This window comes from Nicotiana tomentosiformis, unplaced genomic scaffold, assembly GCF_000390325.3.
Source record: "Nicotiana tomentosiformis unplaced genomic scaffold, ASM39032v3 Un00208, whole genome shotgun sequence".
NCBI classification, from domain to species: domain Eukaryota; kingdom Viridiplantae; phylum Streptophyta; class Magnoliopsida; order Solanales; family Solanaceae; genus Nicotiana; species Nicotiana tomentosiformis.
In genome coordinates, this window is record NW_027174767.1 from 54274 (window position 1) to 76399 (window position 22126).

Here is a 22126-nt window from a genome sequence, read left to right on the forward strand (position 1 = left end):
TCCCTTCTATTATAGTTTTGTTTCATTTGTTATTTAGTCTGATCTTAGTCTGATCTAAAAGCTTTTCCATAAAATTCTCTTTGTAGTGGAACTATTCTAATTATTTCTGATACACATTTTAATACATATTCTATGTATACTATATCTTGGGTTCTTTGATACCGTTCTATATTAACTGTTATTAGATTTTTTAGTGAATTTATATTTTCTGTAGTTTGTTGCCAGTATTGTAGATATGTTTGATTCATTATATGTTATCAAAATATAGATCTAGTTCATATAAGTCTGTTTCTGGTATAATTAGTTCTGTCCAATTCTGGTTCATTATTTCTGTTATTTCAAAAGCGAGTATTTTTTCATAGATTATTCTTCTTACATCATTATTAATGTCTTTTAGTATGTATAATATAAGTGTTTTATAGGTAATATCGTCATCTATTAGATAAGTGTTCATCTTTATGATATGATTTGCTAAAACATATTCCTTTTAATCTCTATGTTTATTATCCTTATTCATCATATTATAATGAGTTATTTTAACCATCTTTTTGGTCACTACCATGATTTTCTGCTTCAATCAGTTACCCTAACAGTGCTTCAACTCTTGTTTACTCCCCTAAACGGCCTCCTGCCTACCGGTTTCAACTTTAGGATGCATAGTCTGGGCTTACTTACTCTTAGCATATTTTCATGGCAAACTTACTTAAGATGATTTTTATAACAGTACTATTATATGATGGATAATTATAATCTACATGTAAGAGATTATCAGGAATATACTAGTTTAGCTACTCATGTTCATAGTTTTACATACCTGTTTTTGTAGATTCTTGGTGTCTTCTTGTTGATCTTTCATATTTTCTTGCTGATTCATAGCTTGCTTATCTTCCATAGCTTTCCTGTATTTTATCTTTGAGTATTTTTATTTCTGTAGGTATTTCTTGAGAGAAGAGAGAGGAGAGAGAAGCCCTTGGCTTGAAGAGGTAGCCTATTTTATTTCATAATCGAAAGACTTATTTATAATATTACAAAATGACTTTTACTATTCATGAACGACCTTTACTGTTCATGAATCTGACTCTTGACTCTTACTATTCATGAACGACCTTTACTGTTCATGAAAACTGACTCTTGACTCTTACTATTCATGAACGACCTTTACTGTTCATGAAAACTGACTCTTACTATTTACTTTACGACTTTTTACAAAAAACAAAATAACATAAAGAAAAGAAAGGAATCTAATATCTCTTTCATATTATTTTGTCTGCCATATCTCTTTGTCTAGCTTGTCGTCTTCTTCTTCAGTAATCTTCTTCTTGTTTATTCCAGTTGTACGTCTGGAACAATATTATCTTCTCCTTTGCATTTTGAGCATATGTGATCTGGATATTTGTGACTGATTAACTTGCAATATCTTGTTAATAATTCTGGAGAAATAAAATTTGTCCTTATAGCTCTTGTAGTTGTAGATTGTTCTGGCTTCAAAAGACTTAAGACCCATTGTCTTAATTCTTCCATATCTGGTTCTCGTATTTCTCTGCAGTTTGAATATATCATTGTCTGTTCTCTTGAATAATAACTCCAAATAGCATTCTGGTTTAGGTAGTTGTTTGCTAGTTCATTTAGTATAGTGGATATTCCGATAATCCTTTTATTTGCATAAAAATCTGGAATATTTATTTTTTCTATCTCTTCTTGTTCCTCTATTTTTTCTGGTACTAGCATCTCCCTAGTAAGTCCGATCTTGATAACTTGTATGATGGGTTTTATTTCTTCATATAGTATCTCTGCTGTAGCTGAATAGAATCGTATATAGAATAATGTTCCTTTGGTTATTCTTTTGTACTGCATAAATGCTCTATATACTTCTGGTATGGTAGCTATTTCTTGTCCTGTCTGTGTATATACTGTGTCTAGTAATCCGTAATTGTAGCAAGTAGCTACTAGTTTTGCATTTGTATTTGGTAGTGCTATTAGTTTATTATATCCTGTTAGATAATGAGTAACATAATCTTCATCTGGATTTTGAGTAGTTTGGGATCTTGGATTTTTGTTTAGGAAATTTTGTATTTTGTATATGTTATCTATATATGTACGGGTTATATGGTTGTATGTCTTTTTGGCTTGGTTCAGACTTTCTTTGTAGGTGTTTATCTGTGGTGGTAGGAATATTTCTTTTTGGGTATTTTGGATATTTTTCTGTATGAATGGTTTTGAAAATAAATTATTCATATTTGTATTTGTATATCTAGGTTTCATTTCTTCCTTTTTCTTTGCAGATGAACTGCTAGCTGTGCTGCTTCCTGCAACTGCGTTTAACAAACTGTTATGAGTTTTTAGGTGTTTCTCAACGTCACCTTCTAGCTCTGGAATTTTAGAGACTTCCGATCGTCTTATCTCCGCATTTTTCAAGTCATGCTGCTGACCACTAGCTGTTTTCTTTAATATCTGTATCTCTTCTTCTATGCTTTCCACTTTTTTACAAAGTGTAGTCATAGCTAAGAGTAGATTTTCCATTGTATTATCTGGTTCAGTTTGGGTAGCTTTGTCTTGATAAATAATCTGCAACAACATTCTTGTTAGTAGTGATTATTTCAATTGTAAATGTAAAGTTTAATATATTCAATACCAGTCTGCGTATTTCTTTTGTTGTAACTGAATCTTGTACTTTTCTGGTTATCCACCATTTAACTTGGGTGTTATCTGTTCTTACAATAAATCTATTGTAAACTATATATGGTTCAAATGCTAATAAACATTTATATAATGCAAATAATTCTTTTCTATTTATTTCCCATCTTTCTTGTGGTTCAGTATAAGATCCTGAATAATATCTGCAATGATGTTCTATTTTTTCTTTATCATATTTATATTTAAGAACTCCTCCATAACTATGATTACTCGAATATGAAATTTAAGGATGCTACCTCTGCTGCTCAAGTAGAGGCTGACTTTGCATAACATTCAAGCTTAGCTGCCAGATCTGTTGTAGAACTTTAAAGGCAATATTGTGTTGATGATGGTGGTTCATGCCACTTACGTTTCAAGGATGAAAGGTAGGGCAATCATTTCCTAGAGATGGTAATTTTTCTGTTGGCAAGAAGAATTGAAACATGAAATTTAAGGATGGTACCTTTGCTGCTCAAGCAGCGGTTGAGTTTGCAGAACATGCAAGCCTAGCTGCCAGAGCTGTTGTAGATCTTTCAAGGCAATATTGTGTTGATGATGGTGGTTCATGCCACTTAGGTTTCAAAGATGAACGATTGGAACATGGGCAATCATTTCCTGGAGATGGTAAATTTTCTATTGGCAGGCAGAATTAGAACATGAAATTTAAGGATGCTACCTCTGCTGCTCAAGCAGCGGCTGAGTTTGCAGAACATGGTGGCCTAGATGCCAGAGCTGTTGTAGAACTTTCAAGGAAATATTGTGTTGATGATGGTGGTTCATGCCACTTAGGTTTCAAGGATAAAAGATTGGAACATGGGCAATCATTTCCTGGAGATAGTAATGGTAATTATTTTTGTTGGCAGGAAGAATTGGAACATGAAATTTAAGGATGCTACCTCTGCTGCTCAAGCAGCAGCTGAGTTTGCAGAACATGCAAGCCTAGCTACCAGAGCTGTTGTAGAACTTTCAAGGCAATATTATGTTGATGTTGGTAGTTCATGCCACTTAGGTTTTAAGGATGAAAGGTTGCAACATGGGCAATCATTTCCTGGAGATTGTAATAGTAATTTTTCTGTTGGCAGGTAGAATTGGAACATTAAATTTAAGGATGCTACCTCTGCTGCTCAAGCAGCGGCTGATTTTGCAGAACATGCAGGCCTAGCTGCCATAACTATTGTAGAACTTTCAAGGCAATATTGTGTTGATGATGGTGGTTTATGCCACTTAGGTTTCAAGGATGAAAGGTTGGACCATGGGCAATCATTTCCTGGAGATGGTAATGGTAATTGTTTCTTTTGGCAGGCATAATTGGAACATGAAATTCAAGGATGCTACCTTTGCTGCTCAAGTAGAGGCTGACTTTGCATAACATTCAAGCTTAGCTGCCAGATCTGTTGTAGAACTTTAAAGGCAATATTGTGTTAATGATGGTGGTTCATGCCACTTAAGTTTCAAGGATGAAAGGTTGGGCAATCATTTCCTGGAGATGGTAATTTTTCTGTTGGCAAGAAGAATTGGAACATGAAATTTAAGTATGGTACCTCTGCTGCTCAAGCAGCGGCTGAGATTGCAGAACATGCAAGCCTAGCTTCCAGAGCTGTTGTAGATCTTTCAAGGCAATATTGTGTTGATGATGGTGGTTCATGCCACTTAGGTTTCAAAGATTAAAACGCTAGAACATGGGCAATCATTTCCTGTAGATGGTAATGGTAATTTTTCTGTTGACAGGCAGAATTGAAAAATCAAATTTAAGGATGCTACCTCTGCTGCTCAAGCAGCGGCTGAGTTTGCAGAAAATGCAAGCCTAGCTGCAAGAGCTGTTGTAGAACTTTCAAGGCAATATTGTGTTAATGATGGTGGTTCATGCCTCTTAGGTTTCAATGATCAAAGGTTGGAACATGGGCAATCATTTCCTCGAGATGGTAATGGTAATTTTTCTGTTGGCAGGTAGAATTGGAACATGAAATTAAAGGATGCTACCTCAGCTGCTCAAGCAGCGGCTGAGTTTGCAGAACATGCAGGCCTAGCTGCCAGAGCTGTTGTAGAACTTTCAAGGAAATATTGTGTTGATGATGGTGGTTCATGCCACTTAGGTTTCAAGGATGAAAGGTTGGAACATGGGCAATCATTTCCTGGAGATGGTAAATTTTCTATTGGCAGGCAGAATTAGAACATGAAATTTAAGGATGCTACCTCTGCTGCTCAAGCAGCGGCTGAGTTTGCAGAACATGGTGGCCTAGATGCCAGAGCTGTTGTAGAACTTTTAAGGAAATATTGTGTTGATAATGGTGGTTCATGCCACTTAGGTTTCAAGGATAAAAGATTGGAACATGGGCAATCATTTCCTGGAGATGGTAATGGTAATTTTTCTGTTGGCAGGTAGAATTGGAACATGAAATTTAAGGATGCTACCTCTGCTGCTCAAGCAGCAGTTGAGTTTGCAGAACATGCAAGCCTAGCTACCAGAGCTGTTGTAGAACTTTCAAGGCAATATTGTGTTGATGATGGTGGTTCATGCCACTCAGGTTTCAAGGATGAAAGGTTAGAACATAGGCAATCATTTCCTCGAGATGGTAATGGTAATTGTTTCTTTTGGCAGGCATAATTGGAATATGAAATTTAAGGATGCTACCTCTGCTGCTCAAGTAGAGGCTGACTTTGCATAACATTCAAGCTTAGCTGCCAGATCTGTTGTAGAACTTTAAAGGCAATATTGTGTTGATGATGGTGGTTCATGCCACTTACGTTTCAAGGATGAAAGGTAGGGCAATCATTTCCTAGAGATGGTAATTTTTCTGTTGGCAAGAAGAATTGGAACATGAAATTTAAGGATGGTACCTTTGCTGCTCAAGCAGCGGTTGAGTTTGCAGAACATGCAAGCCTAGCTGCCAGAGTTGTTGTAGATCTTTCAAGGCAATATTGTGTTGATGATGGTGGTTCATGCCACTTAGGTTTCAAAGATGAACGATTGGAACATGGGCAATCATTTCCTGGAGATGGTAAATTTTCTATTGGCAGGCAGAATTAGAACATGAAATTTAAGGATGCTACCTCTGCTGCTCAAGCAGCGGCTGAGTTTGCAGAACATGGTGGCCTAGATGCCAGAGCTGTTGTAGAACTTTCAAGGAAATATTGTGTTGATGATGGTGGTTCATGCCACTTAGGTTTCAAGGATAAAAGATTGGAACATGGGCAATCATTTCCTGGAGATGGTAATGGTAAATTTTCTGTTGGCAGGAAGAATTGGAACATGAAATTTAAGGATGCTACCTCTGCTGCTCAAGCAGCAGCTGAGTTTGCAGAACATGCAAGCCTAGCTACCAGAGCTGTTGTAGAACTTTCAAGGCAATATTATGTTGATGTTGGTAGTTCATGCCACTTAGGTTTTAAGGATGAAAGGTTGCAACATGGGCAATCATTTCCTGGAGATTGTAATAGTAATTTTTCTGTTGGCAGGTAGAATTGGAACATTAAATTTAAGGATGCTACCTCTGCTGCTCAAGCAGCAGCTGATTTTGCAGAACATGCAGGCCTAGCTGCCATAACTATTGTAGAACTTTCAAGGCAATATTGTGTTGATGATGGTGGTTTATGCCACTTAGGTTTCAAGGATGAAAGGTTGGAACATGGGCAATCATTTCCTGGAGATGGTAATGGTAATTGTTTCTTTTGGCAGGCATAATTGGAACATGAAATTCAAGGATGCTACCTTTGCTGCTCAAGTAGAGGCTGACTTTGCATAACATTCAAGCTTAGCTGCCAGATCTGTTGTAGAACTTTAAAGGCAATATTGTGTTAATGATGGTGGTTCATGCCACTTAAGTTTCAAGGATGAAAGGTTGGGCAATCATTTCCTGGAGATGGTAATTTTTCTGTTGGCAAGAAGAATTGGAACATGAAATTTAAGGATGGTACCTCTGCTGCTCAAGCAGCGGCTGAGATTGCAGAACATGCAAGCCTAGCTTCCAGAGCTGTTGTAGATCTTTCAAGGCAATATTGTGTTGATGATGGTGGTTCATGCCACTTAGGTTTCAAAGATGGAACGCTAGAACATGGGCAATCATTTCCTGTAGATGGTAATGGTAATTTTTCTGTTGACAGGCAGAATTGAAAAATTAAATTTAAGGATGCTACCTCTGCTGCTCAAGCAGCGGCTGAGTTTACAGAACATGCAAGCCTAGCTGCCAGAGCTGTTGTAGAACTTTCAAGGCAATATTGTGTTGATGATGGTGGTTCATGCCACTTAGGTTTCAAGGATGAAAAGTAGGAACATGGGCAATCATTTCCTGGAGATGGTAATGGTAATTTTTTTGTTAGCAGGTAGAATTGGAACATGAAATTTAAGGATGCTACCTCTGCTGCTCAAGCAGCGGCTGAGTTTGCAGAACATGCAAGCCTAGCTGCCAGAGCTGTTGTAGAACTTTCAAGGCAATATTGATGTTGATGATGGTGGTTCATGCCACTTAGGTTTCAAAGATGAAAGGTTGGAACTTGGGCAATCATTTCCTGGAGGTGGTAATTGTAATTGTTCTGTTCGCAGGTAGAATTGGAAAATGAAATTTAGGAATGCTACCTCTGCTGCTCAAGCAGCGGCTGAGTTTGCAGAACATGCAGGCCTAGATGCCAGAGCTATTGTAGAACTTTCAACGCATATTGTGTTGATGATGGTGGTTCATGCCACTTAGGTTTCAAGGATGAAAGGTTGGAACATGGGCAATCATTTCCTGGAGATGGTAATGGTAATTTTTCTGTTGGCAGGCAGAATTGGAACATGAAATTTAAGGATGCTACCTCTGCTGCTCAAGCAGCGGCTGAGTTTGCAGAACATGCAAGCCTAGCTGCCAGAGCTGTTGTAGAACTTTCAAGGCAATATTGTGTTGATGATGGTGGTTCATGCCACTTAGGTTTCAAGGATGAAAGGTTGGAACATGGGCAATCATTTCCTGGAGATGGTAATGGTAATTTTTCTGTTGGCAGGCAGAATTGGAACATGAAATTTAAGGATGCTACCTCTGCTGCTCAAGCAGCAGCTAAGTTTGCAGAACATGCAAGCCTAGCTGCCAGAGCTGTTGTAGAAATTTAAAGGCAATAGTGTGTTGATGATAGTGGCTCATGCCACTTAGATTTCAAGGATGAAAAGTAGAAACATGGGCAATCATTTCCTAGAGATGGCAATGGTAATTTTTCAGTTGGCAGGCAGAAATGGAACATGAAATTAAAGGATGCTACCTCTGTTGCTCAAGCAGCGGCTGAGTTTACAAAACATGCAGGCCTAGCTTCCACAACTGTTGTAGAACTTTCAAGGCAATATTGTGTTGATGATGGTGGTTCATGCCACTTAGGTTTCAAGGATGAAAAGTAGGAACATGGGCAATCATTTCCTGGAGATGGTAATGGTAATTTTTCTGTTAGCAGGTAGAATTGGAACATGAAATTAAAGGATGCTACCTCTGCTGCTCAAGCAGCGGCTGAGTTTACAGAACATGCAGGCCTAGCTTCCACAACTGTTGTAGAACTTTCAAGGCAATATTGAGTTGATTATGGTGGTTCATGCCACTTAGGTTTCAAGGATGAAAGGTTGGAACATGGGCAACCATATCATGGATATGGTAATTTTTTCTGTTGGCAGGAAAAATTGGAACATGAAATTTAAGGATGCTACCTCTGTTGCTCAAGCAGTGGCTAAGTTTGCAGAACATGCAGGCCTAGCTGCCAGAGCTGTTGTAGAACTTTCAAGGAAATATTGTGTTGATGATGGTGGTTCATGCCACTTAGGTTTCAAGGATAAAAGATTGGAACATGGGCAATCATTTCCTGGAGATAGTAATGGTAATTATTTTTGTTGGCAGGAAGAATTGGAACATGAAATTTAAGGATGCTACCTCTGCTGCTCAAGCAGCAGCTGAGTTTGCAGAACATGCAAGCCTAGCTACCAGAGCTGTTGTAGAACTTTCAAGGCAATATTATGTTGATGTTGGTAGTTCATGCCACTTAGGTTTTAAGGATGAAAGGTTGCAACATGGGCAATCATTTCCTGGAGATTGTAATAGTAATTTTTCTGTTGGCAGGTAGAATTGGAACATTAAATTTAAGGATGCTACCTCTGCTGCTCAAGCAGCGGCTGATTTTGCAGAACATGCAGGCCTAGCTGCCATAACTATTGTAGAACTTTCAAGGCAATATTGTGTTGATGATGGTGGTTTATGCCACTTAGGTTTCAAGGATGAAAGGTTGGACCATGGGCAATCATTTCCTGGAGATGGTAATGGTAATTGTTTCTTTTGGCAGGCATAATTGGAACATGAAATTCAAGGATGCTACCTTTGCTGCTCAAGTAGAGGCTGACTTTGCATAACATTCAAGCTTAGCTGCCAGATCTGTTGTAGAACTTTAAAGGCAATATTGTGTTAATGATGGTGGTTCATGCCACTTAAGTTTCAAGGATGAAAGGTTGGGCAATCATTTCCTGGAGATGGTAATTTTTCTGTTGGCAAGAAGAATTGGAACATGAAATTTAAGTATGGTACCTCTGCTGCTCAAGCAGCGGCTGAGATTGCAGAACATGCAAGCCTAGCTTCCAGAGCTGTTGTAGATCTTTCAAGGCAATATTGTGTTGATGATGGTGGTTCATGCCACTTAGGTTTCAAAGATGAAACGCTAGAACATGGGCAATCATTTCCTGTAGATGGTAATGGTAATTTTTCTGTTGACAGGCAGAATTGAAAAATCAAATTTAAGGATGCTACCTCTGCTGCTCAAGCAGCGGCTGAGTTTGCAGAAAATGCAAGCCTAGCTGCAAGAGCTGTTGTAGAACTTTCAAGGCAATATTGTGTTAATGATGGTGGTTCATGCCTCTTAGGTTTCAATGATCAAAGGTTGGAACATGGGCAATCATTTCCTCGAGATGGTAATGGTAATTTTTCTGTTGGCAGGTAGAATTGGAACATGAAATTAAAGGATGCTACCTCAGCTGCTCAAGCAGCGGCTGAGTTTACAGAACATGCAGGCCTAGCTGCCAGAGCTGTTGTAGAACTTTCAAGGCAATATTGTGTTGATGATGGTGGTTCATGCCACTTAGGTTTCAAGGATGAAAGGTTGGAACATGGGCAATCATTTCCTGGAGATGGTAAATTTTCTATTGGCAGGCAGAATTAGAACATGAAATTTAAGGATGCTACCTCTGCTGCTCAAGCAGCGGCTGAGTTTGCAGAACATGGTGGCCTAGATGCCAGAGCTGTTGTAGAACTTTTAAGGAAATATTGTGTTGATAATGGTGGTTCATGCCACTTAGGTTTCAAGGATAAAAGATTGGAACATGGGCAATCATTTCCTGGAGATGGTAATGGTAATTTTTTTGTTGGCAGGTAGAATTGGAACATGAAATTTAAGGATGCTACCTCTGCTGCTCAAGCAGCAGCTGAGTTTGCAGAACATGCAAGCCTAGCTACCAGAGCTGTTGTAGAACTTTCAAGGCAATATTGTGTTGATGATGGTGGTTCATGCCACTCAGGTTTCAAGGATGAAAGGTTAGAACATAGGCAATCATTTCCTCGAGATGGTAATGGTAATTGTTTCTTTTGGCAGGCATAATTGGAATATGAAATTTAAGGATGCTACCTCTGCTGCTCAAGTAGAGGCTGACTTTGCATAACATTCAAGCTTAGCTGCCAGATCTGTTGTAGAACTTTAAAGGCAATATTGTGTTGATGATGGTGGTTCATGCCACTTACGTTTCAAGGATGAAAGGTAGGGCAATCATTTCCTAGAGATGGTAATTTTTCTGTTGGCAAGAAGAATTGGAACATGAAATTTAAGGATGGTACCTTTGCTGCTCAAGCAGCGGTTGAGTTTGCAGAACATGCAAGCCTAGCTGCCAGAGCTGTTGTAGATCTTTCAAGGCAATATTGTGTTGATGATGGTGGTTCATGCCACTTAGGTTTCAAAGATGAACGATTGGAACATGGGCAATCATTTCCTGGAGATGGTAAATTTTCTATTGGCAGGCAGAATTAGAACATGAAATTTAAGGATGCTACCTCTGCTGCTCAAGCAGCGGCTGAGTTTGCAGAACATGGTGGCCTAGATGCCAGAGCTGTTGTAGAACTTTCAAGGAAATATTGTGTTGATGATGGTGGTTCATGCCACTTAGGTTTCAAGGATAAAAGATTGGAACATGGGCAATCATTTCCTGGAGATGGTAATGGTAATTTTTTTGTTGGCAGGAAGAATTGGAACATGAAATTTAAGGATGCTACCTCTGCTGCTCAAGCAGCAGCTGAGTTTGCAGAACATGCAAGCCTAGCTACCAGAGCTGTTATAGAACTTTCAAGGCAATATTATGTTGATGTTGGTAGTTCATGCCACTTAGGTTTTAAGGATGAAAGGTTGCAACATGGGCAATCATTTCCTGGAGATTGTAATAGTAATTTTTCTGTTGGCAGGTAGAATTGGAACATTAAATTTAAGGATGCTACCTCTGCTGCTCAAGCAGCAGCTGATTTTGCAGAACATGCAGGCCTAGCTGCCATAACTATTGTAGAACTTTCAAGGCAATATTGTGTTGATGATGGTGGTTTATGCCACTTAGGTTTCAAGGATGAAAGGTTGGAACATGGGCAATCATTTCCTGGAGATGGTAATGGTAATTGTTTCTTTTGGCAGGCATAATTGGAACATGAAATTCAAGGATGCTACCTTTGCTGCTCAAGTAGAGGCTGACTTTGCATAACATTCAAGCTTAGCTGCCAGATCTGTTGTAGAACTTTAAAGGCAATATTGTGTTAATGATGGTGGTTCATGCCACTTAAGTTTCAAGGATGAAAGGTTGGGCAATCATTTCCTGGAGATGGTAATTTTTCTGTTGGCAAGAAGAATTGGAACATGAAATTTAAGGATGGTACCTCTGCTGCTCAAGCAGCGGCTGAGATTGCAGAACATGCAAGCCTAGCTTCCAGAGCTGTTGTAGATCTTTCAAGGCAATATTGTGTTGATGATGGTGGTTCATGCCACTTAGGTTTCAAAGATGGAACGCTAGAACATGGGCAATCATTTCCTGTAGATGGTAATGGTAATTTTTCTGTTGACAGGCAGAATTGAAAAATTAAATTTAAGGATGCTACCTCTGCTGCTCAAGCAGCGGCTGAGTTTGCAGAACATGCAAGCCTAGCTGCCAGAGCTGTTGTAGAACTTTCAAGGCAATATTGTGTTGATGATGGTGGTTCATGCCACTTAGGTTTCAAGGATGAAAAGTAGGAACATGGGCAATCATTTCCTGGAGATGGTAATGGTAATTTTTCTGTTAGCAGGTAGAATTGGAACATGAAATTTAAGGATGCTACCTCTGCTGCTCAAGCAGCGGCTGAGTTTGCAGAACATGCAAGCCTAGCTGCCAGAGCTGTTGTAGAACTTTCAAGGCAATATTATGTTGATGATGGTGGTTCATGCCACTTAGGTTTCAAAGATGAAAGGTTGGAACTTGGGCAATCATTTCCTGGAGGTGGTAATTGTAATTGTTCTGTTCGCAGGTAGAATTGGAATATGAAATTTAGGAATGCTACCTCTGCTGCTCAAGCAGCGGCTGAGTTTGCAGAACATGCAGGCCTAGATGCCAGAGCTATTGTAGAACTTTCAACGCATATTGTGTTGATGATGGTGGTTCATGCCACTTAGGTTTCAAGGATGAAAGGTTGGAACATGGGCAATCATTTCCTGGAGATGGTAATGGTAATTTTTCTGTTGGCAGGCAGAATTGGAACATGAAATTTAAGGATGCTACCTCTGCTGCTCAAGCAGCGGCTGAGTTTGCAGAACATGCAAGCCTAGCTGCCAGAGCTGTTGTAGAACTTTCAAGGCAATATTGTGTTGATGATGGTGGTTCATGCCACTTAGGTTTCAAGGATGAAAGGTTGGAACATGGGCAATCATATCATGGATATGGTAATTTTTCTGTTGGCAGGCAAAATTGGAACATGAAATTTAAGGATGCTACCTCTGCTGCTCAAGCAGCGGCTAAGTTTGCAGAACATGCAAGCCTAGCTGCCAGAGCTGTTGTAGAAATTTAAAGGCAATAGTGTGTTGATGATAGTGGTTCATGCCACTTAGATTTCAAGGATGAAAAGTAGAAACATGGGCAATCATTTCCTAGAGATGGCAATGGTAATTTTTCAGTTGGCAGGCAGAAATGGAACATGAAATTAAAGGATGCTACCTCTGTTGCTCAAGCAGCGGCTGAGTTTACAAAACATGCAGGCCTAGCTTCCACAACTGTTGTAGAACTTTCAAGGCAATATTGTGTTGATGATGGTGGTTCATGCCACTTAGGTTTCAAGGATGAAAAGTAGGAACATGGGCAATCATTTCCTGGAGATGGTAATGGTAATTTTTCTGTTAGCAGGTAGAATTGGAACATGAAATTAAAGGATGCTACCTCTGCTGCTCAAGCAGCGGCTGAGTTTACAGAACATGCAGGCCTAGCTTCCACAACTGTTGTAGAACTTTCAAGGCAATATTGAGTTGATTATGGTGGTTCATGCCACTTAGGTTTCAAGGATGAAAGGTTGGAACATGGGCAACCATATCATGGATATGGTAATTTTTTCTGTTGGCAGGAAAAATTGGAACATGAAATTTAAGGATGCTACCTCTGTTGCTCAAGCAGTGGCTAAGTTTGCAGAACATGCAGGCCTAGCTGCCAGAGCTGTTGTAGAACTTTCAAGGCAATATTGTGTTGATTATGGTGGTTCATGCCACTTAGGTTTCAAGGATGAAAGGTTGGAACATGGGCAATCATATAATGGATACGGTAATTTTTCTATTGGCAGGCAAAATTGGAACATGAAATTTAAGGATGCTACCTCTGCTACTCAAGCAGCGGCTAAGTTTGCAAAACATGCAAGCCTAGCTGCCAGAGCTGTTGTAGAAATTTAAAGGCAATAGTGTGTTGATGATGGTGGTTTATGCCACTTAGGTTTCAAGGATGATAAGTTGGAACATGGGCAATGATTTCCTGCAGATGGTAATGGTAATTTTTCTATTAGCAGGCAGAATTGGAACATGAAATTTAAGGATGCTACCTCTGCTACTCAAGCAGCAGCTGAGTTTGTAGAACATGCAAGCCTGGCTGCCAGAGCTATTATAGAACTTTCAAGGCAATATTGTGTTGATGATGGTGGTTCATGACACTTAGGTTTCAAGGATGAAAGGTTGGAACATGGGCAATCATTTCCTGGTGATGGCAATGGTAATTTTTCAGTTGGCAGGCAGAATTGGAACATGAAATTAAAGGATGCTACCTCTGCTGCTCAAGCAGTGACTGAGTTTACAGAACATGCAGGCCTAGCTTCCACAGCTGTTGTAGAACTTTCAAGGCAATATTGTGTTGATGATAGTGGTTCATGCCACTTAGGTTTCAAGGATAAAAGGTTTGAACATGGGCAATGATTTCCTGCAGATGGTAATGGTAATTTTTCTATTAGCAGGCAGAATTGGAACATGAAATTTAAGGATGCTACCTCTGCTACTCAAGCAGCAGCTGAGTTTGTAGAACATGCAAGCCTGAGGTAGCATCCTTAAATTTCATGTTCCAATTCTGCCTGCCAACAGAAAAATTACCATTACCATCTCCAGGAAATGATTACCCATGTTCCAACCTTTCATCCTTGAAACCTAAGTGGCATGAACCACCATCATCAACACAATATGCCTTGAAAGTTCTACAACAACTCTGTTCTACAACAACTCTGTCATCTAGGCCTGCATGTTCTGCAAACTCAGACGCTGCTTGAGCAGCAGAGGTAGCATTCCTAAATTTCATGTTCCAATTCTACCTGCGAACAGAAAAATTACAATTACCACCTCCAGGAAATGATTGCCCAAGTTCCAACCTTTCATCTTTGAAACCTAAGTGGCATGAAGCACCATCATCAACATAATATTGCCTTGAAAGTTCTACAACATCTCTGGCAGCTAGGCTTGCATGTTCTGCAAAATCAGCCACTGCTTGAGCAGCAGAGGTAGCATCCTTAAATTTCATGTTCCAATTCTACCTGCCAATAGAAAAATTACTATTACCATCTCCAGGGAATGATTGCCCATGTTCCAACCTTTCATCCTTGAAACCTAAGTGGCATGAACATCTATGATCAACTCAATATTGCCTTGAAAGTTCTACAACAGCTCTGGCAGCTAGGCCTGCATGTTCTGCAAACTCAGCCGCTGCTTGAGCAGCAGAGGTAGCATCCTTAAATTTCATGTTCCAATTATGCCTACCAACAGAAAAATTACCATTACCATCTCCAGGAAATGATTGCCCATGTTCCAACCTTTCATCCTTGAAACCTAAGTGGCATGAACCACCATCATCAACAAAATATTGCCTTGAATGTTACACAACAGCTCTGGCAGCTAGGCCTGCATGTTCTGTAAACTCAGCCGCTGCTTGAGCAGCTGAGGTAGCATCCTTTAATTTCATGTTCAAATTCTGCCTGCCAACTAAAAAATTACCATTACCATCTTGAGGAAGTAATTGCCCATGTTCCAACATTTCATCATTGAAACCTTAGTGGCATGAACCACCATCATCAACACAATATTGCCTTGAAAGTTCTACAACAGCTCTGGCAGCTAGGCATGCATGTTCTGCAAACTCAGCCGATGCTTGAGCAGCAGAGGTAGCATCCTTAAATTTCAAGTTTCAATTCTGCCTGGCAATAGAAAAATTACCATTACCATCTCCAGGAAATGATTGCCTATGTTCTAGCCTTTCATCTTTGAAACCTAAGTGGCATGAACCACCATCATCAACACAATATTGCCTTGAAAGATCTACAACAGCTCTGGCAGCTAGGCTTGCATGTTCTGCAAACTCAGCCGCTGCTTGAGCGGCAGAGGTACCATCCTTAAATTTCATGTTCCAATTCTTCTAGCCAACAGAAAAATTACCATCTCCAGGAAATTATTGCCCAACCTTCCATCCTTGAAACTTAAGTGGCATGAACCACCATCATCAACACAATATTGCCTTTAACGTTTTATAACAGATCTGGCAGCTAGGCCACCATGTTCTGCAAACTCAGCTGCTGTTTGAGCAGCAGAGGTAGCATCCTTAAATTTCATGTTCTAATTCTGCCTGCCAATAGAAAATTTACCATCTCCAGGAAATGATTGCCAACGTTCCAACCTTTCATCCTTGAAACCTAAGTGGCATGAACATCTATGATCAACTCAATATTGCCTTGAAATTTCTACAACAGCTCTGGCATCTAGGCCTGCATGTTCTGCAAACTCAGCCGCTGCTTGAGCAGCAGAGGTAGCATCCTTAAATTTCATGTTCCAATTATGCTTGCCAACAGAAAAATTACCATTACCATCTCCAGGAATTGATTGCCCATGTTCCAACCTTTCATCCTTGAAACCTAAGTGGCATGAACCACCATCATCAACAAAATATTGCCTTGAATGTTACACAACAACTCTGGCAGCTAGGCCTGCATGTTCTGTAAACTCAGCCGCTGCTTGAGCAGCTGAGGTAGCATCCTTTAATTTCATGTTCCAATTCTGCCTGCCAACTAAAAAATTACCATTACCATCTTGAGGAAGTAATTGCCCATGTTCCAACCTTTCATCATTGAAACCTTAGTGGCATGAACTACCATCATCAACACAATATTGCCTTGAAAGTTCTACAATAGCTCTGGCAGCTAGGATATTTATCTAAGCAATTAGTAGATAATAAAATAGGAATGACTGAAACACCAGGATACATAGAAAGAACACTTATAGGAACCGTAAAATTATGGTTACACAATCTAACAAAAGAAAGTATAGATACCTTAAGAAGCAATAAAAAATTTAATGGTGAAATAGCAACAATAAATATAGAAATATTATATAAATATGAAATAGCCATAAGAAATGAATTTAGTAGTATGACTACAGAAATTGAAGAACAAAATAAAGAAAAACAAACCAATAGAAATCTAATAACAAAATTAGCAATATGTAATATGTGCTATATAGATGAATATACTTGTGCATTTAGAGAATATTACTATAAAGGAACATATAATACAGAAGAAAGTAAAGAAATAAGAAAATTATATTTCACAAAATTACCAGAACCTTTTAATTCTAAAATAATAAAAGAATGGAATGAAGCAGGATTAACAGATACTTTAGGAGCTAGAATAAAATTTCTACAACAATGGTTTGTACAATTATGTGAAAAATATAAAGAAGAAACAAAAATGGAAAAAATATTAATAAAAAACTTAAGATGTTGTAAAAATAAAACAGCACCACAATTTGGATGTACAGATAAATATTATAATAAAAAATGGAAAACAAAGAAATATAATAAATATAAGTCAAAATATAAAAATAAAAAACCAAGAAAAAGATATTATGTAAAAAACTATCAGAATAAAAGACCATTTAGACCAAAAAAGAAACTAACAGAATGTACTTGTTATAACTGTGGAAAATTAGGACATATAGCTAAAGACTGTAAAGCACCTAGAAACCTAAAGAAAAAACAAATAACTGAAATCATAATTGATAATGAACAATATATGCAAATGGAATATAACCTAAAGAAAAAACAAATAACTGAAATCATAATTGATAATGAAGAATATATGCAAATGGAATATATAGATTACGAACTAGATAGCGAAGACAGTGTGTATGAAATATCAGATATAGAAGATGAAATAGGAAATGAAATAACAAAAGAAGATGATGAAACCTAATGACTGAAAAAGAAATAGAAGTAATAAGACGAGAAGAATATAAAGATGAAGAATCATCAGAACAAAAAATTATATTTGATAATAATATTTTTGAACAAATAAAAGGGAAAGAGTTAGACCTTAGTGTTGAAAAAATATTTGAAGTACCTACAATAAAAAACTGGTTCAAAAGACAAAGAGAAGAATACTACGTAGTTAGTCAAAAAGAACATATAATTGACTGTAAATATACAAAAGGAAAAGCCAAAATACCAATAATAAACAAAAGAATAATAAATAAAGAAATACAAGATATAAAAGCAAAAAACCCAATTAAATATGTACACCTAGGAGGAACTGAAATATTAATAAAAGCATGTTTTAGAGAAGGAATAGATACCCCTATAGAAATATATTTAGCAGATGATAGGATAATCCAACCTATAGAAAAAAGCATAATAAGTGCAATAAAAGGAAATCTCATATACCAAAAATTTAAATTCATAATAAGTGCCAATTATTCAATAGCTATAAACGATAGGAATATAGATAAATCATTAGTATTATACTGGAAAATGTCAGGAATAGAATTAACACCTGGAAGTAAGATATTTACAGCTAGATGTAAAAACTTATACGTCTTAACAACAAAACATAAAATAGCAGCAAAAAATAAAATTAATAAAATCAAAATAGAAAATCCATTTGAAAGAATAGTTACAGTTATTGACAATAATGAATATAGTTATAAAGAAATTGATATGGAAGAAGACTTAGAAATAGTAAAAGAAAGATTAAGTACATCAAGTATACCAAACCAATTAACTTATGAAACACCAACATCATCAAGGATAAGTACATCAAGAAGAGAATATATAATCCCAAAAAACTTAATAAAAAACACAAAGGAAAAAATAAATCCATACCATTACTATATAACCGGAATCATGGAACAAAGAAAATATCAGATATTAATAAATACAGGTCAAGAAGAAAACTATATCACAAGAGAATTAGTAACAGAAACTGAAATAATAACTACTGAACAACTATGCCCAGAATTACCTAAAGAATTAATAATAAATGAAGAAATAACAGAAAAAGAAATAATTATTGGAGGAATACCCTTGATAATACAATTTAAAATATATCAAGAAAATGAAAATGAAAACATTACATTAGGAATAAAATGGTTAGAAAAAGTAAAACCATACAATCTAGGAGATAAACAATTAACCATAACATACAAAGATAAGAAAATAATAATAAAAAGAACAGAAGAATGAAAATATATATACTCGCAAAAATCATAGTAGAAGGATATTATAATAGATACTATACACCAATGATAGATACAGGAGCAGAAGCTAGTATATGTAAATATAATTGTTTACCAACAGATAAATGGGAAAAATTAAAAACACCTATGGTAGTAACAGGATTTAATAATGAAGGTAGTATGATTAACTACAGAGCCAAGAATGTAAAAATACAAATATGGGATAAAATATTAACTATAGAAGAAATATATAACTTTGAATTTACTACAAAAGATATATTACTAGGAATGCCATTTTTAGATAAACTATACCCACATATAATTACAAGGACACACTGGTGGTTTACCACACCATGTAAAAACAAAGTAGGAGCAAAAAGAGTAAATAATAAACAAAGAAAAACTACAGAATGGATAAAAGGAAGTGAAAAAATCACACAAAAATTAGAAAATATAAGTAAAAATACAACTACTCAATTAGAAATTATTATATTTACAATAGACAAAGTAAAAATAATCCAGAATAAATTAAAAAAATTATATAATGATAACCCTCTAAAAGGATGGAATAAACATAAAACAAAAATAAAAATAGAATTAATAGAAGAAAACAGTATAATAACACAAAAACCTTTAAAATATAACTTTGATGACTTAGCAGAATTTAAAATGCATATAAAAGAATTGTTAGATAACAATTACATACAAGAAAGCAATAGTAAACATACAAGTCCACCATTTATAGTAAATAAACATAATGAACAAAAAAGAGGAAAAAGTAGAATGGTTATAGATTACCGAAATTTAAATGCAAAAACTAAAACATATAATTACCCAATACCTAATAAGATATTAAAAATAAGACAAATCCAAGGATACAATTACTTCAGTAAATTTGACTGTAAATCAGGATTTTACCATCTAAAACTAGAAGATGAATCTAAAAAACTAACAGCATTTACAGTACCACAAGGATTTTATGAATGGAATGTTTTACCATTTGGATATAAAAATGCACCAGGAAGATACCAACATTTTATGGATAATTATTTTAACCAACTAGAAAATTGCATAGTATATATAGATGATATATTACTATATTCAAGAACACAAGATGAACATATAAGATTATTAGAAAAATTCATACATATTATAGAAAACTCTAGTATAAGCTTAAGCAAAACCAAAGCAGAAATTATGAAGAATCAGATAGAATTTTTAGGAATACAAATAGATAAAAATGGAATAAAAATGCAAACACACATAGTACAAAAAATAATCAATCTTGATGAAAATATAGATACAAAAAAGAAATTACAATCATTTTTAGGATTAGTAAACCAAGTAAGAGAATACATACCTAAATTAGCAGAAAACCTAAAACCTCTACAGAAAAAACTAAAAAAGGATGTAGAATATGGGTTCGATGAAAAAGATAAGGAACAAATAAAGGAAGATTAAAATATTGTGCAAGAAATTACCAAAATTATACTTCCCAGATGAAAATAAGAAATTTACTTATATTGTAGAAACAGATTCGAGTAATCATAGTTATGGAGGAGTTCTTAAATATAAATATGATAAAGAAAAAATAGAACATCATTGCAGATATTATTCAGGATCTTATACTGAACCACAAGAAAGATGGGAAATAAATAGAAAAGAATTATTTGCATTATATAAATGTTTATTAGCATTTGAACCATATATAGTTTACAATAGATTTATTGTAAGAACAGATAACACCCAAGTTAAATGGTGGATAACCAGAAAAGTACAAGATTCAGTTACAACAAAAGAAATACGCAGACTGGTATTGAATATATTAAACTTTACATTTACAATTGAAATAATCACTACTAACAAGAATGTTGTTGCAGATTATTTATCAAGACAAAGCTACCCAAACTGAACCAGATAATACAATGGAAAATCTACTCTTAGCTATGACTACACTTTGTAAAAAAGTGGAAAGCATAGAAGAAGAGATACAGATATTAAAGAAAACAGCTAGTGGTCAGCAGCATGACTTGAAAAATGCGGAGATAAGACGATCGGAAGTCTCTAAAATTCCAGAGCTAGAAGGTGACGTTGAGAAACACCTAAAAACTCATAACAGTTTGTTAAATGCAGTTGCAGGAAGCAGCACAGCTAGCAGTTCATCTGCAAAGAAAAAGGAAGAAATCAAACCTAGATATACAAATACAAATATGAATAATTTATTTTCAAAACCGTTCATACAGAAAAATACCCAAAAAGAAATATTCCTACCACCACAGATAAACACCTACAAAGAAAGTCTGAACCAAGCCAAAAAGACATACAACCATATAACCCGTACATATATAGATAACATATACAAAATACAAAATTTCCTAAATAAAAATCCAAGATCCCAAACTACTCAAAATCCAGATGAAGATTATGTCACTCATTATCTAACAGGATATAATAAACTAATAGCACTACCAAATACAAATGCAAAACTAGTAGCTACTTGTTACAATTACGGATTACTAGACACAGTATATACACAGACAGGACAAGAAATAGCTACCATACCAGAAGTATATAGAGCATTTATGCAGTACAAAAGAATAACCAAAGGAACATTATTCTATATACGATTCTATTCAGCTACAGCAGAGATACTATATGAAGAAATAAAACCCATCATACAAGTTATCAAGATCGGACTTACAAGGGAGATGTTAGTACCAGAAAAAATAGAAGAACAAGAAGAGATAGAAAAAATAAATATTCCAGACTTTTATGCAAATAAAAGGATTATCGGAATATCCACTATACTAAATGAACTAGCAAACAACTACCTAAACCAGAATGCTATTTGGAGTTATTATTCAAGAGAACAGACAATGATATATTCAAACTGCAGAGAAATACGAGAACCAGATATGGAAGAATTAAGACAATGGGTCTTAAGTCTTTTGAAGCCAGAACAATCTACAACTACAAGAGCTATAAGGACACAAATTTTATTTCTCCAGAATTATTAACAAGATATTGCAAGTTAATCAGTCACAAATATCCAGATCACATATGCTCAAAATGCAAAGGAGAAGATAATATTGTTCCAGACGTACAACTGGAATAAACAAGAAGAAGATTACTGAAGAAGAAGACGACAAGCTAGACAAAGAGATGTGGCAGACAAAATAATATGAAAGAGATATTAGATTCCTTTCTTTTCTTTATGTTATTTTGTTTTTTGTAAAAAGTCGTAAAGTAAATAGTAAGAGTCAGTTTTCATGAACAGTAAAGGTCGTTCATGAATAGTAAGAGTCAAGAGTCAGTTTTCATGAACAGTAAAGGTCATTCATGAATAGTAAGAGTCAAGAGTCAGATTCATGAACAGTAAAGGTCGTTCATGAATAGTAAAAGTCATTTTGTAATATTATAAATAAGTCTTTTGATTATGAAATAAAAC

General features: G+C 36.2%; 2 protein-coding genes across 2 annotated transcripts; one reads left to right on the top strand and one right to left on the bottom strand.

The window, feature by feature from the left end:
* Positions 1-1034: 1034 nt before the first annotated feature.
* On the bottom strand, positions 1035-2577 carry LOC138903944 (uncharacterized). Its single transcript, XM_070192508.1, has one exon. It carries the CDS (start codon positions 2575-2577, stop codon positions 1324-1326), a length of 1254 nt encoding a protein of 417 aa, XP_070048609.1. The 3' UTR covers positions 1035-1323.
* A 17969-nt stretch (positions 2578-20546) lies between these two features.
* On the top strand, positions 20547-21834 carry LOC138903945 (uncharacterized). Its single transcript, XM_070192509.1, has one exon. It carries the CDS (start codon positions 20547-20549, stop codon positions 21693-21695), a length of 1149 nt encoding a protein of 382 aa, XP_070048610.1. The 3' UTR covers positions 21696-21834.
* Positions 21835-22126: the final 292 nt, after the last annotated feature.

What these genes read in the sequence shown, in the direction of transcription:
- LOC138903944 (XM_070192508.1), bottom strand. Translation starts at nt 2,577, where the DNA reads ATGTTGTTGCAGATTATTTATCAAGACAAAGCTACCCAAACTGAACCA.
- LOC138903945 (XM_070192509.1), top strand. Translation starts at nt 20,547, where the DNA reads ATGTTGTTGCAGATTATTTATCAAGACAAAGCTACCCAAACTGAACCA.